Source organism: Galleria mellonella, unplaced genomic scaffold (genome assembly GCF_026898425.1).
Source record: "Galleria mellonella isolate WM207_F2 unplaced genomic scaffold, CSIRO_AGI_GalMel_v1 utg117, whole genome shotgun sequence".
Lineage (NCBI taxonomy): Eukaryota > Metazoa > Arthropoda > Insecta > Lepidoptera > Pyralidae > Galleria > Galleria mellonella.
The window spans coordinates 37,035-55,658 of NW_026441980.1; the positions used below are offsets into that span (position 1 = coordinate 37,035).

Genomic DNA, 18,624 nt, shown 5'->3' on the forward strand with positions numbered 1-18,624 from the left:
TATACTTTCGCAATTTTTTATAAAAACTGTACTTACTTTTATCGAAAATTGATAATTTTTATTAAATTTTAATTGGTAACACTCTTGCTTTATAAAAAAGAGATTCCAATGATCGGGTCGACTTAATTATGTTTGTAGCGACTCGTACATCAACGATTACTATTGAATGAAATTGGCACATGAATGATATTACTAGTCGGATGACATTAGTAGGGAGGTTCCGATATTATCAAATTATCGATACCTACTTATATCAGTAGTACTAAAATAATTTTTTGATACTACTACTTTACTAGAGGGAGACTTTGTACGAAAGTCGATTGCGTGGGTACCTCTGTCCCATTCGTGTTTCAACCGTGAAGCAGTTGTGTTTGCATGGCTGTGTTTCGGTTTGAAGGGTGGGATATGGCGTGAATTTACTGGGTACAGAGGAATAACACCTGAGTCCTCAGGAATGGCAACACATGGGGGGTATCATGGGCGAAACAGTATACTCTGTTATGTCCATGGTACTGCTCATGTCTATAGGCGACGGTTACCACTTTCCATCAGGTGGGCCGTCAGCTTGTTTGCCATTCTAAGTTGTATAAAAAAAAATACAAATACACGTAAAGTATACTTTTAGAATTTTTTTAATGAAACTAAAGTAATAAATGTTAAAGGACAATAATTAAAATTTATGAGAGCAAAAACAGTAAAGTAACTAATTTATATTTAATTAACAAAAAATATATTTTATTATTAATAACATTAAACAAAAACTCTTTAGCATCAAGACTGCCCAAAAACAGTAACTGCTCTAGGTATTTTGGCGACTTTTTGTTCCTTGCTTGCGATATTGTTGCTTCAGCTTAGAAAAATCCAAGCGAGCACTCGCTTGGAACCGATGTTGCAACTACAATTAAATATTGTTGTGCATACAAACAAAGAAATACATATTTTATATCATCCCATTCTGAAAATGGGTTGCTTATAAGGAAAACTATTGGATTTGATTAATAAAGAAAGTCAAGAAATTTCATCGCCTTGATGAGATTTCTTGACATTCATTTATCAAAAATGGCTGGTCTGATGCCTTTATAAATTCGGATGTCAGTCTGATCGATTCGAATCGATATCAAATACTTTTATTCCGATACCAAGTAAGTATCGTAGGATTAATTTGATGTTATTAGTACTTGGTATTGAATCAATAATATTGTGTACTTACTCGCATTTACTAGTGTCGGAATGTCTCTAGACATTAGTAGACGGCTGACATTAGTAGTTGGATAAATAAAATTAGTAGTTAAATAATTGGAAAATCAATCGAATAATTCGAATGATTGCTTAGTCTATTATTTAGTCATCGAATAAGTAAAGTAGGTATCGCTACTATGGACACAGTGACATTGACAGTTCTCCCTTCAATTTTCTTTCCTGTTTAAGTTAGTGTCGACATGGTGAGTTATGGTGTAAATTTTTATTAAATCCAGTGAAATCACAATAAAAATACAATATAGATCATTTAACTTATCCTTTATTTTGAAACAGAATTGTGAGAAATCTATATCTGATAATATTTATAGCCATTAGAGTCTTTATACAACAAAAATACAAAATTTGTTTTCTCAGACCGTTTCTAGTATAAAGTTTTTTTTATATGATATGTATGGTGTTTCTTTTATGTTTTGTACTATATTATTAATTTTAAATCCCACTTTATCTTTCTTATAAATTTTTACCACACAGTAGTTTTTGAGGTTATAATGTAATCATTGTTACTTGTAGGCTCGCGGTCCTAAGAAACACTTGAAGCGTTTGAACGCTCCCAAAGCATGGATGTTGGATAAGTTGGGCGGTGTGTACGCGCCGCGACCGTCAACCGGTCCACACAAACTGCGAGAGTGCCTGCCACTCGTCATATTTCTAAGAAACAGACTGAAGTATGCGCTCACCGGTAACGAGGTACTCAAGATTGTTAAACAGCGTCTCATCAAAGTTGATGGCAAAGTGAGAACTGATCCCACATATCCAGCTGGATTCATGGGTAAGTTTTAGTGTGGTCTTTATACGTCCCTTCCTTTTTGTTTAATAACAAGATAAAAGTCAAAAGTGTGAGAACTAAAGTGATCAATATTGTTACAAATCATCAAAACTAATGTTTAATTTTCTTACAATTGGTTACTATGTCTAAACAAGTCAGTGTAATGTGAGATTCTGTAAGATGGACATACAACTATGACAGTCCTGGTATTGCAGGCGTCCAGGCAGCCAGTATCTCTTTACTATCAGATGATCTGTATGTTTCTCTGTTATTGTGGCATCTGTAAATAAATATTGTTCATATTCTTCTCATAGTCATTGTAAACATCATCACTTCCTTTTTCATCAAGTAGGCTAATTAAATTGTATATAGTTATTTCGCCTGTTTCCGACTGACCACACAACAATGACAGTGATGTTCCTTTTTACATAAATTTTTGCTGTTATCCTCTCTATCTCGATCGCTCACCTCCCACACTCTTATTTTCTGTATATTTTTTTTATAAATACCTTTTATATGTATATAATATATGTAAACAGATAAAGCTAAACCATCTGAGAAGTAAATACCTAGTTGGACATTTGTGTATATTCTTTGTTGCCCTAAAATATACAGTAATAAAAATAATTAAAAACAATATAAGCAAAGGTGAACTTATCTGTAAAAGAGATCTCTTCCAGTCAGCCTAACACAGAGGTGTAGGAAGTAGTGAAGGGAGGGGCGAGGAGATGAAGAATTTTTGAATTAAAAATCTTAATATTCATATTTCAGATGTAGTTTCTATTGAAAAAACAAATGAACTGTTTCGACTAATCTATGATGTGAAAGGGCGGTTCACAATTCACCGAATCACTCCTGAAGAAGCAAAGGTATTTAATTGCTTATTTAATTATTAATACAGTTTTTATACATTATTTCCTAGAACTGCTGACCTTAACAGAAATTTGTGAAGTAGTGTCTATCTGTAATAATATTAAAGTGAGATTTAAGTAGATTATAATTTAGTGTGTGATATAGATTTTTTTCTAAGTATGCACTTTATTTTTCATAATTGTTTATTTTTTATAAAAAATATGCTAATGCAAAATATTTATTAGATTTCATTAAACTATATTTATGATATATCTAAGGTGCATTTATCAGAAAGTTTAAATTTGTTTGATATTAAAATATATGATTTTTTTTAATGTTTTGCACTCTGTTGTAGCCATATTTGCTATATTAAAACACTAATATTAAAGCCACTGTCGCAGCTATTGTGACATGCTTGTCTTGCTGACTCAGCACCCTTCACACACTTAGATTACAAGCAAAATTGTTGGTCTATGTTTATTTTATAGTGTTTCTAATATGATTATTATGTTTATAATAAGTTATTGATAAGTTAACAAGTTATTTATGTCCTCGTATGAGTTACTAGGCTGGAGTGCAAAGTGTTAATATTTCACATGGTGTGTGTCTACTTTTCTCTGCTGTAGAGTATGATTAAACTACTTTTAAAGCTTTCCCATTATAAACACATTATCCACAAGAGCACAAAGCGTACCTCCTTGTACGTGCTGCATAGCATACTTAGATGTATCTGTGCATTTGAAACATCTGATTCAACATGTTCTATTATGACACAAGAATATATGTGGAGGACTATCACTGTATAATGTACGCCCACAGTATATCAGTTGTAAATAGAATTTAATTTATAAGAAATATTGTTATTTGACAGTACAAGTTGTGCAAAGTGAAGCGAGTGGCGACCGGACCCAAGAATGTTCCCTTCTTAGTGACACACGACGGCCGCACCATCCGTTACCCTGACCCTCTCATCAAAGTCAATGATTCCATACAACTAGACATTGCTACCTCTAAGATCATGGACTTCATAAAATTTGAATCTGGTAAGTAAAAACTTATGAATTAAATAAGACTTCTTGGATATTGACTAGATTATGTTGAAAGTCATACCTCATGGAGGGAATAGGTTAAAATGTTTAATTTACTGCTTTGCTCTAAGGTATTAAATTGACTAATTAATAACTATACCATATGAACAGAGTTTGTGTATAAAACTTGCCATCCTGTATGAAATTATCAAAACTGTCACTATAAATATTTGGTGATATTTTTTATATATATTTTTATATATATTATTTTTATAATATTACTTTGAATTCATGTTTGCAAGTTTTTGTGATGATATATTTATTTGTCAAGTTCACAGTATTGCAGAATGATATTTATTTTGATGTATTTTTTTTTGATGGGTGAAAATGGTATGGTAACCCCGCCTGCGCTAATGAGATACGCTGGCGGAGCACCAGTGAAGGGTGATAGATGAGAATGAAAACAGGCCAGTTAGACCATCATGATGAATTCATCAGGAATTAATCATGATAGTTTCCAGGGGAACCGCGAGGAGGTCGACCTGATTGAGTATATTGCTAGCAATGGGATTCTCAGTCTCCTTTACTAACAATCCGTTTCCCCCCATTTAGACGTAGTTAGGACACAAAATACAGGGTTTATTTTTTTTTTAACAGTAGTTAACCTTAATTTAACATTTAAAAATGTTTTCAAATGCTGATCATACATTGGGGAATTAAAAGAAAACTAAAAACCCCTCAATGATTGAGGTCACATTTTTCAAAATAATTTGTCTTAAAGATATTTATTTATTTTAATGGATGAAAATGGCGTGATAACTACGCTTGCGCTAACGATATACGATGGCGGGGCACTAGTAAGGGGTTATAGGTGAGGATGAAAAGGCAGGTCAGTTAGCACATTGTGATCGTACATCTGGAATTCAGTATCATGGTTTCCAGGGGGACCACGTTGAGGTTGATCTGACAGGGTATATTGCTAGCGGAAGGACTCATTCGTCCGTATTACTAACAATTTCCTTCCCCAGTTAGGAGACTTGACTCGTACCACCACGATATTTAAATATATCTATCAAATATGTAGACAGTATTGCATGCTTATTTCTCAGTAGAAAGTGGGCTAATGGTAACTGACAGAAAACAATGTAATGAACGGCACCTGTGACGCTGCCCGTCACGATGCCGTCCTCTGCCGACTGAGTAATGTGTTGACGCGGTGGCTCGGCAGGCAACCTGTGCATGATCACGGGCGGCAGGAACTTGGGTCGCGTGGGGTCGATCGTGTCCCGCGAGCGGCACCCTGGCTCGTTCGACATCGTGCACGTGCGCGACTCCACGGGCCACACGTTCGCCACGCGCCTCAACAACGTGTTCATCATCGGCAAGGGCACCAAGGCGTACATCTCGCTGCCGCGCGGCAAGGGCGTGCGCCTCACCATCGCCGAGGAGCGCGACAAGCGCATCGCCGCCAAGGTGGCCGGCCAGTAGCCGCGCCGCCCCCTATACTAATAAACATCTAAAACACACGCTGTTCTTCATTCATCCCGTTACCCGTCCTCCTGTTCTAATTATAAAATTGTAAGGTATATTCTTGAATGCTCGGTTCAAGGTTTGCCAGTCAGTTGAGATTTTTTTAATGAGTAATAGAATGGTAACCCCGCCCGCGCTAATAGGTGATGGTGATATGTGACGATGAAAGCAGGTCAGTTAGCCCATCGAGATGAATTCCACTAGAATTAACCACGATGATTTTCAGGAGAAACCGCGTGGAGGTCGACCTGATAGAGTATTGCTGGCAATGGGTAAGTTAAACGCCGTTACTAATAATTCCTTTTCCCCCCAGTAAGCTGGTACTTGATGGGAAGATATTTATTATATATAATTGCTTATAATGCTATTTGGATAATTCCTGCGATACATCACAATACTGCCTGCGATCTAGGGTTGAGAAACACTGGCGTACGACTCCGGTTTTTGATGGGTGAAAATGGTATGGTAACTTCGCCTGCGCTAACGGGATACGCCGGCGGAGCACCAGTGAAGGGTGATAGATGAGAATAAAAACAGGCCAGTTAGCCTATCATGATGAATTCATCAGGAATTAACCATGATAGTTTCCAGGGGGAATCGCGAGAGGTCGACTTGGTTACCCAACCCAATATACCCATATTGCTAGCAATGGGATTCTGTCTCTATCACTAACAATCCCTTTCCCCCCGAACATTACTATTAGTATGTAGGTATTAAACATTAAACTTGACATTAAAATTATTACGTGTATGTTGTTTATTTAACAGACTCCTACTTTTTTGGTTTGTTTTTGAACATTTTTTTATTAAAATTTTAATAATAATTTTGTGAAAAGTATTTACAGTTCCGTTTAAAATTAAAAAAAAAAAAATACTTTTGGCTCATATTTGACCTGAATTTTTGATACATGCAAGAGAAGCCGCGGGCAACAGTTAGCAATATGTTAATGTGACGTCACATACACTCAACGGACAGCTTATAATGACAAGTTGTTTAGAAGTTATGAGTACGGAGTACCGGCCAAAACCATAGACTTAGGATAACGTAACCATAATCCTCCCTTTTGCTTTGCCGTAGTCGGCTGAAAATGATTTCTGTCATATTTTGCTGTCCCTATATCTGGTCTTGTGGTCTCGGCGTAGGTAACCCCTTCCTTTCTCGTGGGTGTCGTAAAAGTCGACTAAGGAGGGCGAGATATGGGAGCAGCATTCCTCAAAAACATCTCTAAAAGCTTAACTGCGGTTGCCAATCCGCCTGCCAAGCGTGGCAACTACTGGCAGAACTCCCCTTATGATGAAGGCTTATGTTCAGCAGTGGACAGTTAACGGCTGAAATAATAATAAAAGTATCTTTAGTCGCTATTCGCCAATTCTAAATCGTTTATATTTTTCTTCAATTAATAATTAAAATTAATACATACATATCTGTCACGCCTGTCTTCCATTAGAGCAGGCAGAAACAATGGAACGTCAAATGCTTCGATTCAACAAATCTTTCGTTTCCTCCACATTCATCAATCTTCTCATACACGCTCGCCGGTTACGAGTACTTTTCTTTTAATTTGGCTTTTCTTCAGCACATCGCCTATTTGGTCGACATAAGTCCGTCTAGGGCAGCCCCTGTAAGATGAACGTACCTAGTTTAAATATGTATAAAGGAACGCATCTTAATTGACAGATGACATTAGTTAACATGTATGTACTAGCGGATCTTCCGGTTGCTTTCTCACCTTTGTTCATTCTCTTGATGTTAATAAATATGTTTGCAATTAAATAAGTTTTATTTAAATATAACATGGCGCAGTCGTAGCGGTATTCGAAGTAGTAGTCATGGTTGAAGTTGCAATTATCGTATTCAAAGTGTAAACGATATTGTATCAAGTATTAAATATCGTAAAGAAGTTTTTCAGCCAAGCAGACGCCATCATGGAAGGATCGGTTAAATTGCCTCCAAATTTCGACATAAGATCGCCTAATGCAGCCTCAGAGTGGAAGGTATGGATACAGGCATTCGAGGATTATTTAGTGAGCATTGGAAAAGATGACTCGCAGGACAAAGTAAAATTATCACTTTTGCGTAATATGATGGGAATCGAATCTGCAAGACTGCTACATACATTGCCGATTACGGAAACAGAATCGCAAGTCTATGCAAATGTTATAAGAGCTATTAATAATTATGTAAGTCCAAGAGCAAATCAAGTATTTGAAAGATATAAATTTAATGAAAGGAAACAAAAAGAAGGCGAAAGTTTTCATAATTTTCTCACAGATTTAAAACAGCTGCTTGCTAATTGCTCGTATAAAAATGTAGAAGGACAAGAATCATTAGAGGACCAAATATTAAGAGATAAAATAGTGCAAGGCATATACGACAAGTCCTTACAGGAATCTCTACTAAGAATAGACAATTTAACACTTGAGAAGGCAACCAACTTTTGTCGTACAAGTGAAATTAGTAAAAAGCAGGCAAAAGAGATGAATCCAAATATAGAAATAGATATAGTGAAGAAAAGAAATAGTTTAAAACAGAAGGAAAAGGAAGTATATCAAGGAAATAAAGAAGTATATAATGGGAAACAGAAAAATAAAGGAAGGCAGCATGCATATCAAGAAAATAAAACAAAATATATAGAAAAATTTAATTGTAGGCGCTGTAAGAGAAACCACGGTCCGAGGGAGTGTCCAGCCTTTGGGCAGAGATGTCATAAATGTGGATTAAAGAATCACTTTGCAGTTAGTTGTAATGTGAAGAAAAAGGTACAAAATGTAGATTGTAATTCTGACAGTGACTCTAATTCTAAATTGTATTGTTGCAGTATAACGAGAAACAAAGTAAAAGGTAATAAAAAGACACACTGGACAGAGAACATTTTAATTGAGAACAGGTATGTAAACTGTAGATTAGATACCGGGGCAGATGTGAGTATAATGCCATTAAATATATATAAGTCACTAGGAAGTAATATTGAACTTAGGAAATGTAACCAAAGTTTAGAGGCCTTTCAAGGCTCCACAATTAAACCAGTGGGTATGGTAAATTTACACTGTAAATATAAAGCAATTGAATGTTATGAAGATTTCATGGTAGTTGACTGTAAATCAATGTTACTAGGATTACCAGGTTGTATTGCATTGAATTTAGTTAAAAGAATTAATACAGTAAATTTAAATTGTAATGATGAGAAATTTAAGTTTATACAAGAAAATATGGAAATTTTTGAAGGTCATGGAAATTTTCCTAAACCAGTGGATATTCCTACATTACCACATGAGCAAATTTGTCATGCGGCACCTAAGATACCAAATAAATTATATAATCCTTTGAAGTGTGAATTGAATAGGTTAGTTAAGAGGAAAGCTATCACTAAAGTTGAAGAGATAAGTTCAGAAGCATGTATAAATAGGCTAGTTTTAGTAGAAAAACCTAATGGAAATATAAGATTGTGTTTAGATCCCAGTGAGTTAAATAAAAAAATAATTAGAAAACCCCAAGTATTATTAACTGTAGATGAGATAGCATGTAAAGTAAAAGGTAAAAAGTATTTTTCAGTTTTTGATTTATCGGAAGGATTTCATCATGTGACACTAACAGAAAGTGCATCATGGAAATGTTGTTTTGCGACACCTTTTGGAGTGTATAGATACTTAGTTTTACCGTATGGTCTTTCAAATTCACCTGATGTATTTCAAGATCAAATTCAAAATTACTTTGGCGATATACCTAATGTAATAACATGGTTCGATGACTTACTAGTTATGGGAGAAACTGAGGAAGCTCATGATAAAACTGTTAGGGAAGTTATTAAACGTGCAAAACAAATAAAAGCTAAATTTAATAAAGACAAGTTGCAATATAAGTTAAAAGAAATTAAATATATAGGACAAATATTCAGTGAAAAGGGTATGGAAATGGACAAGGATAGAGTCAAATCTTTATTAAGTCTAGAAGCTCCTAGAAATATAGCTGAGTTAAGAAGAATTATAGGGTCATTCAATTATGTTAGAAGATATGTACCAGAAATGGCTGAGCTTATGGCTCCATTATGTCAATTATTGAAAAAAGATGTTTTATTTCAGTGGTTACCAATACATGATAAAAATTTTTCAGAGCTCAAAAAGAAAGTTTCAGAGGCTCCAGCTTTGAGTGCTTTTGATTCTAAAAAGGAAATTATAATGCAGTGTGATGCATCTCAGAATGGAATAGGTAGTTGTTTGTTTCAAAAAGATAACAATAACTGTTTAAGATTAGTAGCTTGTGTATCCAGAACAATGAACAATTGTGAATTAAACTATAGTCAAACGGAAAAGGAATTATTAGCTATTTATTTTGGTACACAAAAATTCCATAAATATATATATGGTGCTAAAAATATTCAGGTACAAACAGATCACAAACCATTGATTTCAATTATTAAAAAGCCTATTACTAAAGTAGGATCTCCAAGGCTTAGACGTTTGTGTCTTAAATTATTAAATTATAGATTAAATCTTAATTATATACCAGGTAAAGACATTCATTTTGCAGACATGTTATCTAGATGTAGTATGAAAACAACAGAGAAGGACTATGAAATGTTAGACATGGTTCATTCAGTTTCATTGCATTTGCCTATGAGTAGTGAAAGGAAGTCTGAGTTCAGATCTGAGACTAGCAAAGATAAAGTGTTATCTGAAATTATAAAATATTATTATCAAGGATGGCCTGAAGAAAATAAATTGTTAAAAGAATGTAAACCATATTTTAAATTTAAAGAGGATATCTATGTAGAATCAGGTTTAGTGTTCTATACTAACAAAATTATTGTTCCTAAATCTTTACAATTATATGTATTAAATTTAGTTCATTCTGGTCACCCAGGCATAAGTAAAAGTATTAAAAAAGCTAGACAGCTATTTTATTGGCCGAAATTGTCTCAGGATATTCAAATCTTTATATCTAAATGTAGAACTTGTGAGAAATTTAAATCTGCAAATACTCATGAACCATTGTTAATGCATAAGATACCTAAATTAAGATTTTCAAAAGTAGGTTCTGATATTATGGAGTATGGAGGGAAATCCTACCTTGTTGTTGTGGATTATCTATCACATTGGTTGGAAATTATACCAATAATAAATAAAAGTTCAAAGTCTGTTATAAATGCTTTTCAGGAAGTATTTACAAGGTTTGGTTACCCTACTGAAATTATAGCAGATAACAATCCATTTAAATCTTATGAATGTATTCAGTATTATAAATCTAAAGATATTTGTATCACTACCAGTAGCCCTCACTATCCTAGAAGTAACGGCATGTCAGAAAAGGCAGTAAATATTGCTAAAAATCTATTAAAGAAAGCGAGGGAGGATAATGTAGATTATAGAGATTTTCTATTAAGTTATAACTGTACACCTTTATCTAGTTTAGAAGTATCACCATCTCAAATATTACAGAGTAGACAGTTGAGAACTTGTGTACCTATTACAGAAAGCATGTTAGAACCTAAAATAGAGAAAAATATTCATAAATTGTTAACTGTGAAACAATCTATAACTAAAAAAATTCATGATAGATTTATAAGGAAGGGTGAAACAAATTTTAAGGAAGGAGAAAATGTAACTTATAGGACAGGTCATGATAGTTATTGGAAAAAAGGAGTAGTTATTAAGAAGTCTAAAGAACCTAGATCATATTGGATCAGTAGGGGAGAAAATTGTAAGCCCTTTAGGCGCACTTCTCATCACATTAAGAGGTCAAACACAAAAACACATAGTTTTAAGAGAGATTTTTTTGATTATTCTTTAAATGACAAAGTTAGTAATAATGTGCCAAATATTGTATCTGAAAATAGTAACCAATCAAATATCCCTCATAAAGCATGTCACACTCGCAGTGGAAGAATTATAAAACCTAGAGATAGACTCAATTTATAATGTAATTTTGTAAAATGTTTTTTTATTTTGTAATTGATTGTAAAAGTTTTGTTTTAAAGTTGAAGGGGAGGTGTAAGATGAACGTACCTAGTTTAAATATGTATAAAGGAACGCATCTTAATTGACAGATGACATTAGTTAACATGTATGTACTAGCGGATCTTCCGGTTGCTTTCTCACCTTTGTTCATTCTCTTGATGTTAATAAATATGTTTGCAATTAAATAAGTTTTATTTAAATATAACAGCCCCTACCGACATATCTATTCATTCTTGCTCAATAAATCTTTTTCGTGATTCATTCGATGTTCGCTGCTTCTGCGCCGCTTCGAAGATTTATGATCTTTCTCCCTACAGCCATTAAAGTTTCTCTAGCTCAATCCCTCCTACTCCCTATTCTTGACTATGCAGACGTCGCTTATCCAGATCTTAATGCTGATATGCTAAATAAATTAGAACGACACCAAAACCTTTGCATACGATTTATTTTTGGTCTGCGCAAATTTGATCATTTATTGCACTGTCGTTCTCAGCTTAAATGGCTTCTGGCTCTTTTTATTACATAATATTCTTTTTAATCCTGATGTCTCTCTCCTCTCCTGTCTTGTTTAGTTATTGTATCGTTATATTTGTTGTCTTGCTTATTCCTTATATTGTATAATGCAAATAAAGTATACTCATTCATTCATTCTTTCATCCATCCTCTCCAAATGGCCAAACCAATGCAACATTCCCTTTTGGATTTCTGTCACTACATCGTTGTGCAGTCCACACTTCTCTCTAATCACACCGTTTCTCACTTCATCTTTTAATGTAATACCACACATACTTCTCAGAGCTCTCATCTCAACAGCGTTGGTATTCTTTTATCTATCTCAGGCACCAGTCTCTCACAATTATAATTCGATTAATATAAATATCTCATTGTATTTCACTGTGATGAATTGTGAAGAAAAAATAAATCGATTATTATTATTATACTTACAGATTGGTTCCATAGAAATTTTATCAAAATAGGTTCACTAGTTTAGTTTTTAAATCAAAATAACAGATTTCGCCACAATTGAAGTGTGTCTGTTCTGTGGAACACGATCTTAGTAGGTTTGCATCTACTAACACAATGAGCACGCATTTTTTTATTGGCCTGTAGTTCTGTTTCAAAATGTTTCCTTGTAGCCATATTTTGATAAATTATCACAAAAGTTAAAATTTGCGGAGTACCTAATTGAATTGAAAAATGTGTCATTTATTTATAACTAATGTATTTATTTTGATTAGATTAAGTGCTTATTGTACAAATGTAGATTTAATATAATTTACAATTAGTTAACAAATTATCACTATAATATAAATATATTTATTTAATATTACGTTAGCAAAATGCTGCCTATGTATCACATGGTCCACGTAATGGCTCGACTAATTGACGCGGCGTGTAGTCGGTCGTATCGCCGATATACAATAGAAATAATCTTTATTCAATACATTTGTTTACAAATTCTTTTAACTCTTCTATTCTTTATGATTCTGCTGCTATATAACAGCTATAGGAGGTGGGTCGAGCTGCTGGTTTCCTTAAAATCGAGGTGCGTCATATTTGTGAACAGCTGCTACTCATAGCGACTAGCTTGTTCCGGTCATTGGGCATGAAATATTTATGTTTATAGTATAATATCTCACTATTTCGTATACGTGGTTTCAGAAGTAGGCAAAATAATGACGTAAATGACTTTTAAATGGCGTGTCAAGATAAAACACGCTAGTATAGTATTATATTATCTGTGGTCTCAGGAACAGAGCTAGCGTGAACAGTGTGTGCTAGAACAAATGGACAAAGTTTCAACAGAGTCGATCTCGTTCACTTGTTCGTTGCGCTCAAAATAAGTTTTTCGAATCGAGTGAAACTTAGAATAAACGATATCTAACAAAAGGTCTACAATATGAAAAATCTCTATACCTTAAATTTCTGAACATAAACAGTAAACATTTTGCTGTTCCGTACTTAGTTTAGTTAGGTATTACGAGTCGCCAATCGACGCTACAATGTAGTGGTCAATAAGTAGAGATTGGACGGGCGCGACCGGGCGCCGGCAGCGCTAGGGCACCGCGCACGGGCTGTGTCGCGCGCGCACGTGGCGCAGCAGGTCGCGGCGCCGGCCCAGCCGCTTGCCGCACACGCCGCACGCCAGCCGCGCCGCGCCGCCGCCGCCCGCGCCGTCCGCGCCGGCCGCGCCGTCCCCGCCGGCCGCGTGCAGGCGCACGTGCTTGTTGAGGTTGCTCGGGTCGCCGAAGGCGCGCAGGCAGTAGCGGCAGCGCAGCGGCTTGTAGCCGGTGTGCGTGCGGATGTGGATCTTGAGCCCGTACTTGCGCGAGTACAGCTTGCCGCAGTACACGCACACGTGGCCGCCGCGCGCGCGCCCCCACTCGGCCGCCAGCGCCTCGAGCCGCGCCGCCGCCTCCGCCGCCTCCGCCGCGCCCGCGGCCGCGGCCGGCGCGAGCGGCGCGGCCGGCGTCACCGGCGCGTACGGGCGGAAGGAGGACGCGCGGCCGGCGGCGGCGGCGGCGAGGCGCGCGCCGAACTGCCGCCAGAAGGCGAGCGGCGAGTACGGGCCGCACGCCAGGAACAGGTGCACCTTCAGCGGGTTCGGCTGCTCGAACTGTGCACCGCACTCGTGGCACTCGTAGTTTTTCTTTCCTAGGAAAATTATATTTTCGTGCAAAATAGCCCCAAGATGAACAAGCAAAAATCATAATATCTACATATAATAGGCAACTTTATTCTTTACAAATCTTATGCTGCTAGAATTTAAGAATTAGAAGTTTTGTTTAAGAGAAGACAATATATTATAACTATATATCTAATAAATAGTGGGCTATTATGATCACATTTACTATTGACGTTTTTAACGGTAACTACCTTTAATGTTACGGAGCGCGAGAAAAGGCATGTCGGCGAGTGCCAGCACGCGGTCGTCGAACCAGAGCAGCAGCTCCTGGTGCGGCTGCAGGTCGGCCAGCAGCCGCAGCCGCAGAGCGACGTCGCCGCGCACGTCGGCCGCCGCCAGCTCGGCCGTGCGCGCGTGCACGTCGGGCGCCAGCCGCGCCGCCGCCGCCGCCGCCGCCGCCGCCGCCGGCGCGGCGCCGCCCGCACACTCGCCTTCGATCGAGATCAAACCCGACTCGTCCACGTCTATGTACATCTGTCAATAAAGTTATGCATGCTACACTGTATCGTGTTTATTCAGCGTTAGAGCTTTATATATAGTGCAATATTTTAATATATTTTATTTTTATTTATTTTTTTTTATTTCAATAGGTACACATTACAGAGAATTAACATAGTTACATTAATTTATACACTACAATTATGTTTTGTTCAAGCTAATCCTCCAAAACTTTGCGTACACGGCATGATCAAAACATAAACACACAGCTAAAGTCTGTAAACACAATATAATTTAAACAACAAAAAATGGATAATCATATATATATATATATATATATATATATATATATATATATATATATATATATATATATATATATATATATACACACATACAAACACAGACACACACACAAACAAACGCGCGCGCGCGCGCGCGCACACATACATAAACACACATACCACAGTGTACATATTACTTCATAATATGAAGTTACAACAAAAGAAACTATCTACTAATTACAGAGGAAAATAATACGTAAACATCGTGACGAAAATTACTGAACTTCTGACCAAATATATCAAGCTTTTCACCATCCTGATGAGCACCACCACGCTGAACATTATTGTAAGACCGGCACATTCTTAAAATGGAATTGTTAAATGAAACATTATTCCTAGTGTTTGGCACATCAATCATTGAATTGGCGATTAACTGTCTTCTGCTGAACTTAGGCCATCCCCATAAGGTATTGCTAGTAGTTGCTACGCTTGGCAGGCGAGCAAATACCGAGTAACAGAACAAAAATACCACCCTTCATCCTTACGAAATCGTAAGTGGTTATGCGTGTAAAGCACAATATATAGGAAGTACGAAAAAAATTAGATTTTAAAAGAAATAGCCATCAACGGCAGAATTAAAATATTGTACGTGTACTCCCTCGCCAAGACCGTGTAAGGAAACCCTTGAAATAACCTATGCTTGACCAAACAAAGTAGTAGACAGCCTAAATTTTATACCATAGGTAGTCAAGGCAAGGCAACCACCGTCTTTATTGATAGGCTGAAACCAGCGTTCATGACGAGGGGAGTTTCGGTTCCAGAGGACGACCAAGAAGAAATCACAAAAACTCGCAGCGGCAGAAGAGTCAGATCTAGAGTTCCCATCTACTGACCGTGGTTACGGTCTCGCCAGGGGAGTGAGGTCGTACAGGCAGTAGTACCACGCTTTATTTTTGTAAATTGGACTACATGTCATGTTTATACCAGGCATCTGTACAGTACATCTATCTGTCATCGCCTTTACACTTCACGATCTCTGTCCTGTATATCCACCTCGCTCCATATGAACAAAAACATATTTTTGTCCTTAATTTTATTATCTCTTTAGTTTTTCCATTGCTGTTCATGTCGTATGGTGTATATCTGATATTTATCTATTATATTTATCTGAAATCTTGTTATCAACTTTTAGAATCTTCTTATTTCTACTTCTTTTATCATAGTAAATAAATTACATCGTGATCAGGAAGGAATTCAGCTCATGCGGAAGGGTTTCCGTCAGGAGTCAACCGCCTCTTCCCATACGCTTTACATATTACGACTTACAAATAAAAACAAATACATTTTTATTCAATAATAATAACACACATAAATAATTGTAAATAGTTCTTCACAATTTGAATAAGGTTTTGTGGCATTTGGGCACACAAATTTTTGCTGTGTGGTCCCGGCATAGAATCGGCCATCCCTTCTTTTCCCGTGGGTGTCGCAAGAGGCGACTAAGGGAATTTAATGATTGACAGATGGGAGTAGCGGCCCTCTTCAAACATGACAGAGTCTAACTGGGCTTGCTAATCCGCCTGTCAAGCGTGGCTACTACTAGCAAAACTCCTCAAAAAGGCGGGCCATGTTCAGCAGTGGACAGTTAACGGTCGGTACTATCATCACGATTCATAATTACAGTTATTTTGCAGATCACTTAATAAAAGCTAAGCTTGTACATCATTTTTTTGTACAATGAGGATGATAACCCATACGGTTCACTGGATGGTAATCGGTTTGATCAGTGGGAGGATTGTTAGTAATGGGTACATTAATCCCCATTGCTAGAAATATACCCCATCAAGTTGATCTCCAAGCTGTTTCCCCTGGAAATCATCGTGATTGATTCATTAGTGAATTCGTCACGATAGGCTAACTGACGTGCGTCATCGTCACCTATCATCCCTCACTGGTGCCCCGCCAGTGTGTACCGATAGCGCAGGCGGGGTCACTATTCCATTATCATCCAATAAAAAAAAATACTCAACGTTCAGCCTCACGTCACGTTGTTTGATAAAAGTTGTTTTGGTATGGTTTCTAAAATATATAATAAATTCCCAAAGGCATACAAGGAAATAGAAAATTTAAATGTCTTTTAGAAAAAAAAGCGGAAGAATATTTGACATGACTATTGTAATGATCAAAATGTTTATTTTATGTTTTGGAGCAACCTAAGAGTTTAATAAATAAATATTAATATTGCACCGCCTACTTACTTCTTGGTTTGCCGAATGGTTGACTGTTAGAGAAGACCGTCCGGTGTTAAGTTCGCCAAATGTACATAATTTCACTGTGCGTTAAAGTTTTAATAAATAAATAAAATATTAGACTAGACTAAACTAGAATGTGACCTTATTTTTATTATTACAAATTAATATAATAATTTTATATTAATTTTATAATATATTGTACATGTCGATATGATAGAATGTGGAACAATAAACTTGTAAAAAATATTTTCATCTAATGTACTCGTATGTACCCATATTGGTAAAATAAATTATTTGAATTTAAGGTTTTTTTTAATATATGATAATGGAACGGTAACCCTACCTGCGCTAACGGTATACGTTGGGGAGGGGGGAAGGGATTGTTAGTAATGGAGACTGAGAATCCTATTGCTAGCAATATACCTAATCAGGTCGACCTCCTCGCGGTTCTCTCTGGAAACTATCATGGTTAATTCCTGATGAATTCATCATTATGGGCTAACTGGTCTGTTTTCATTCTCATCTATCACCCTTCACTGGTGCTTCGCCAGCGTATCCCGTCAGCGCAGGCGGGGTTACCATACCATTTTCACCCATCAAAAAAAAAACAGTATAAGTTGGCGGGAAAAGGCAGGTCAGTTAACCTATAGTGATGAATACACCTGGAATTCAGCACGATGGTTTACAGGGCGACTGCGTGGAGCTCAACCTGACAGGGTGTATTGCTAGTAATGGGACTGGTAGTCCGCATTACTAACAATCCCTTCTCCCCTAATGCTTAAGGTTAGGTTAGTTGGTATAAAAATAATTAAAACTTACAACGTCTTCAAAAGTGGTCTGCGCTGATTGTACCAAATGTATGGCGGAGAATGCGCGCGAGAGAGTCCCGCGCGGGAGGCCGCCGCGCGCCGCCACCACCGGCATGCTCTCGCGCTGCAACGCTGCAGCCGCAAGCCACAACTCGTGCCTCGACTACCGCGTGCACCATGCGAGCACCACGTGACACGTGTAGCACTTGCTTCACGCCACAGGTTGCGGGGATGAGTGCCAGCCGCCGGAGGGTTGTGCGCATTATATAGCAGCTCGTCGCCCGGAGGGTGGAGGGTTCGCGCTAGCACTTGTTGTCACTTCTTAAATCTGCGTGACACCCTCCGCAAATCGGCCAGTGATTACATTATTGTTACCACCGCTCGCTGTGTCACGTGCCGCCGAGTGCAGTTTTTTTATATAAATGGTTTTATCGGAGTATAACACCTACCTACTTATAATCGTCTCACGTGTATGTACGTACCTACGCAATAAAAGTTGGTATTTAAGGTATGCGGGTATTTTCTTACACCTAGTTCATTTTTACCTTTTTCACTTTCTGATGGCTGCGGATTCGATTCCCTGGCTGTGCAATTATTTTTTATATAGATATTAGTACTACCTGTACAGGTAAGAATATTTTTCAGTTGTGTCTACTACGCATAATAGGTACTATAAACTTTGTCCAGGATCTGAACATAGCTTCACAAATATATGTCTGAAAGTACATATAAAAGGTGTGCTTTTACGAGGCTAGATACACAAAG

General features: G+C 37.1%; 2 protein-coding genes across 2 annotated transcripts; one reads left to right on the forward strand and one right to left on the reverse strand.

Moving 5' to 3' along the window:
* Positions 1 to 1,293: 1,293 nt before the first annotated feature.
* Positions 1,294 to 5,432, forward strand: LOC113516603 (40S ribosomal protein S4). The gene is made up of 5 exons (XM_026901029.3): positions 1,294 to 1,442; positions 1,771 to 2,029; positions 2,798 to 2,895; positions 3,750 to 3,921; positions 5,135 to 5,432. The coding sequence occupies exons 1-5, from the start codon at positions 1,440 to 1,442 to the stop codon at positions 5,392 to 5,394; spliced, it is 792 nt and encodes a 263-aa protein (XP_026756830.1). The 5' UTR covers positions 1,294 to 1,439; the 3' UTR covers positions 5,395 to 5,432.
* A 7,197-nt stretch (positions 5,433 to 12,629) lies between these two features.
* On the reverse strand, positions 12,630 to 18,571 carry LOC128201191 (PR domain zinc finger protein 13). The gene is made up of 3 exons (XM_052897390.1): positions 17,870 to 18,571; positions 14,268 to 14,550; positions 12,630 to 14,045 (listed from the first exon to the last, which is right to left on the reverse strand). The coding sequence occupies exons 1-3, from the start codon at positions 17,972 to 17,974 to the stop codon at positions 13,447 to 13,449; spliced, it is 987 nt and encodes a 328-aa protein (XP_052753350.1). The 5' UTR covers positions 17,975 to 18,571; the 3' UTR covers positions 12,630 to 13,446.
* Between the last annotated feature and the right edge of the window lie 53 nt (positions 18,572 to 18,624).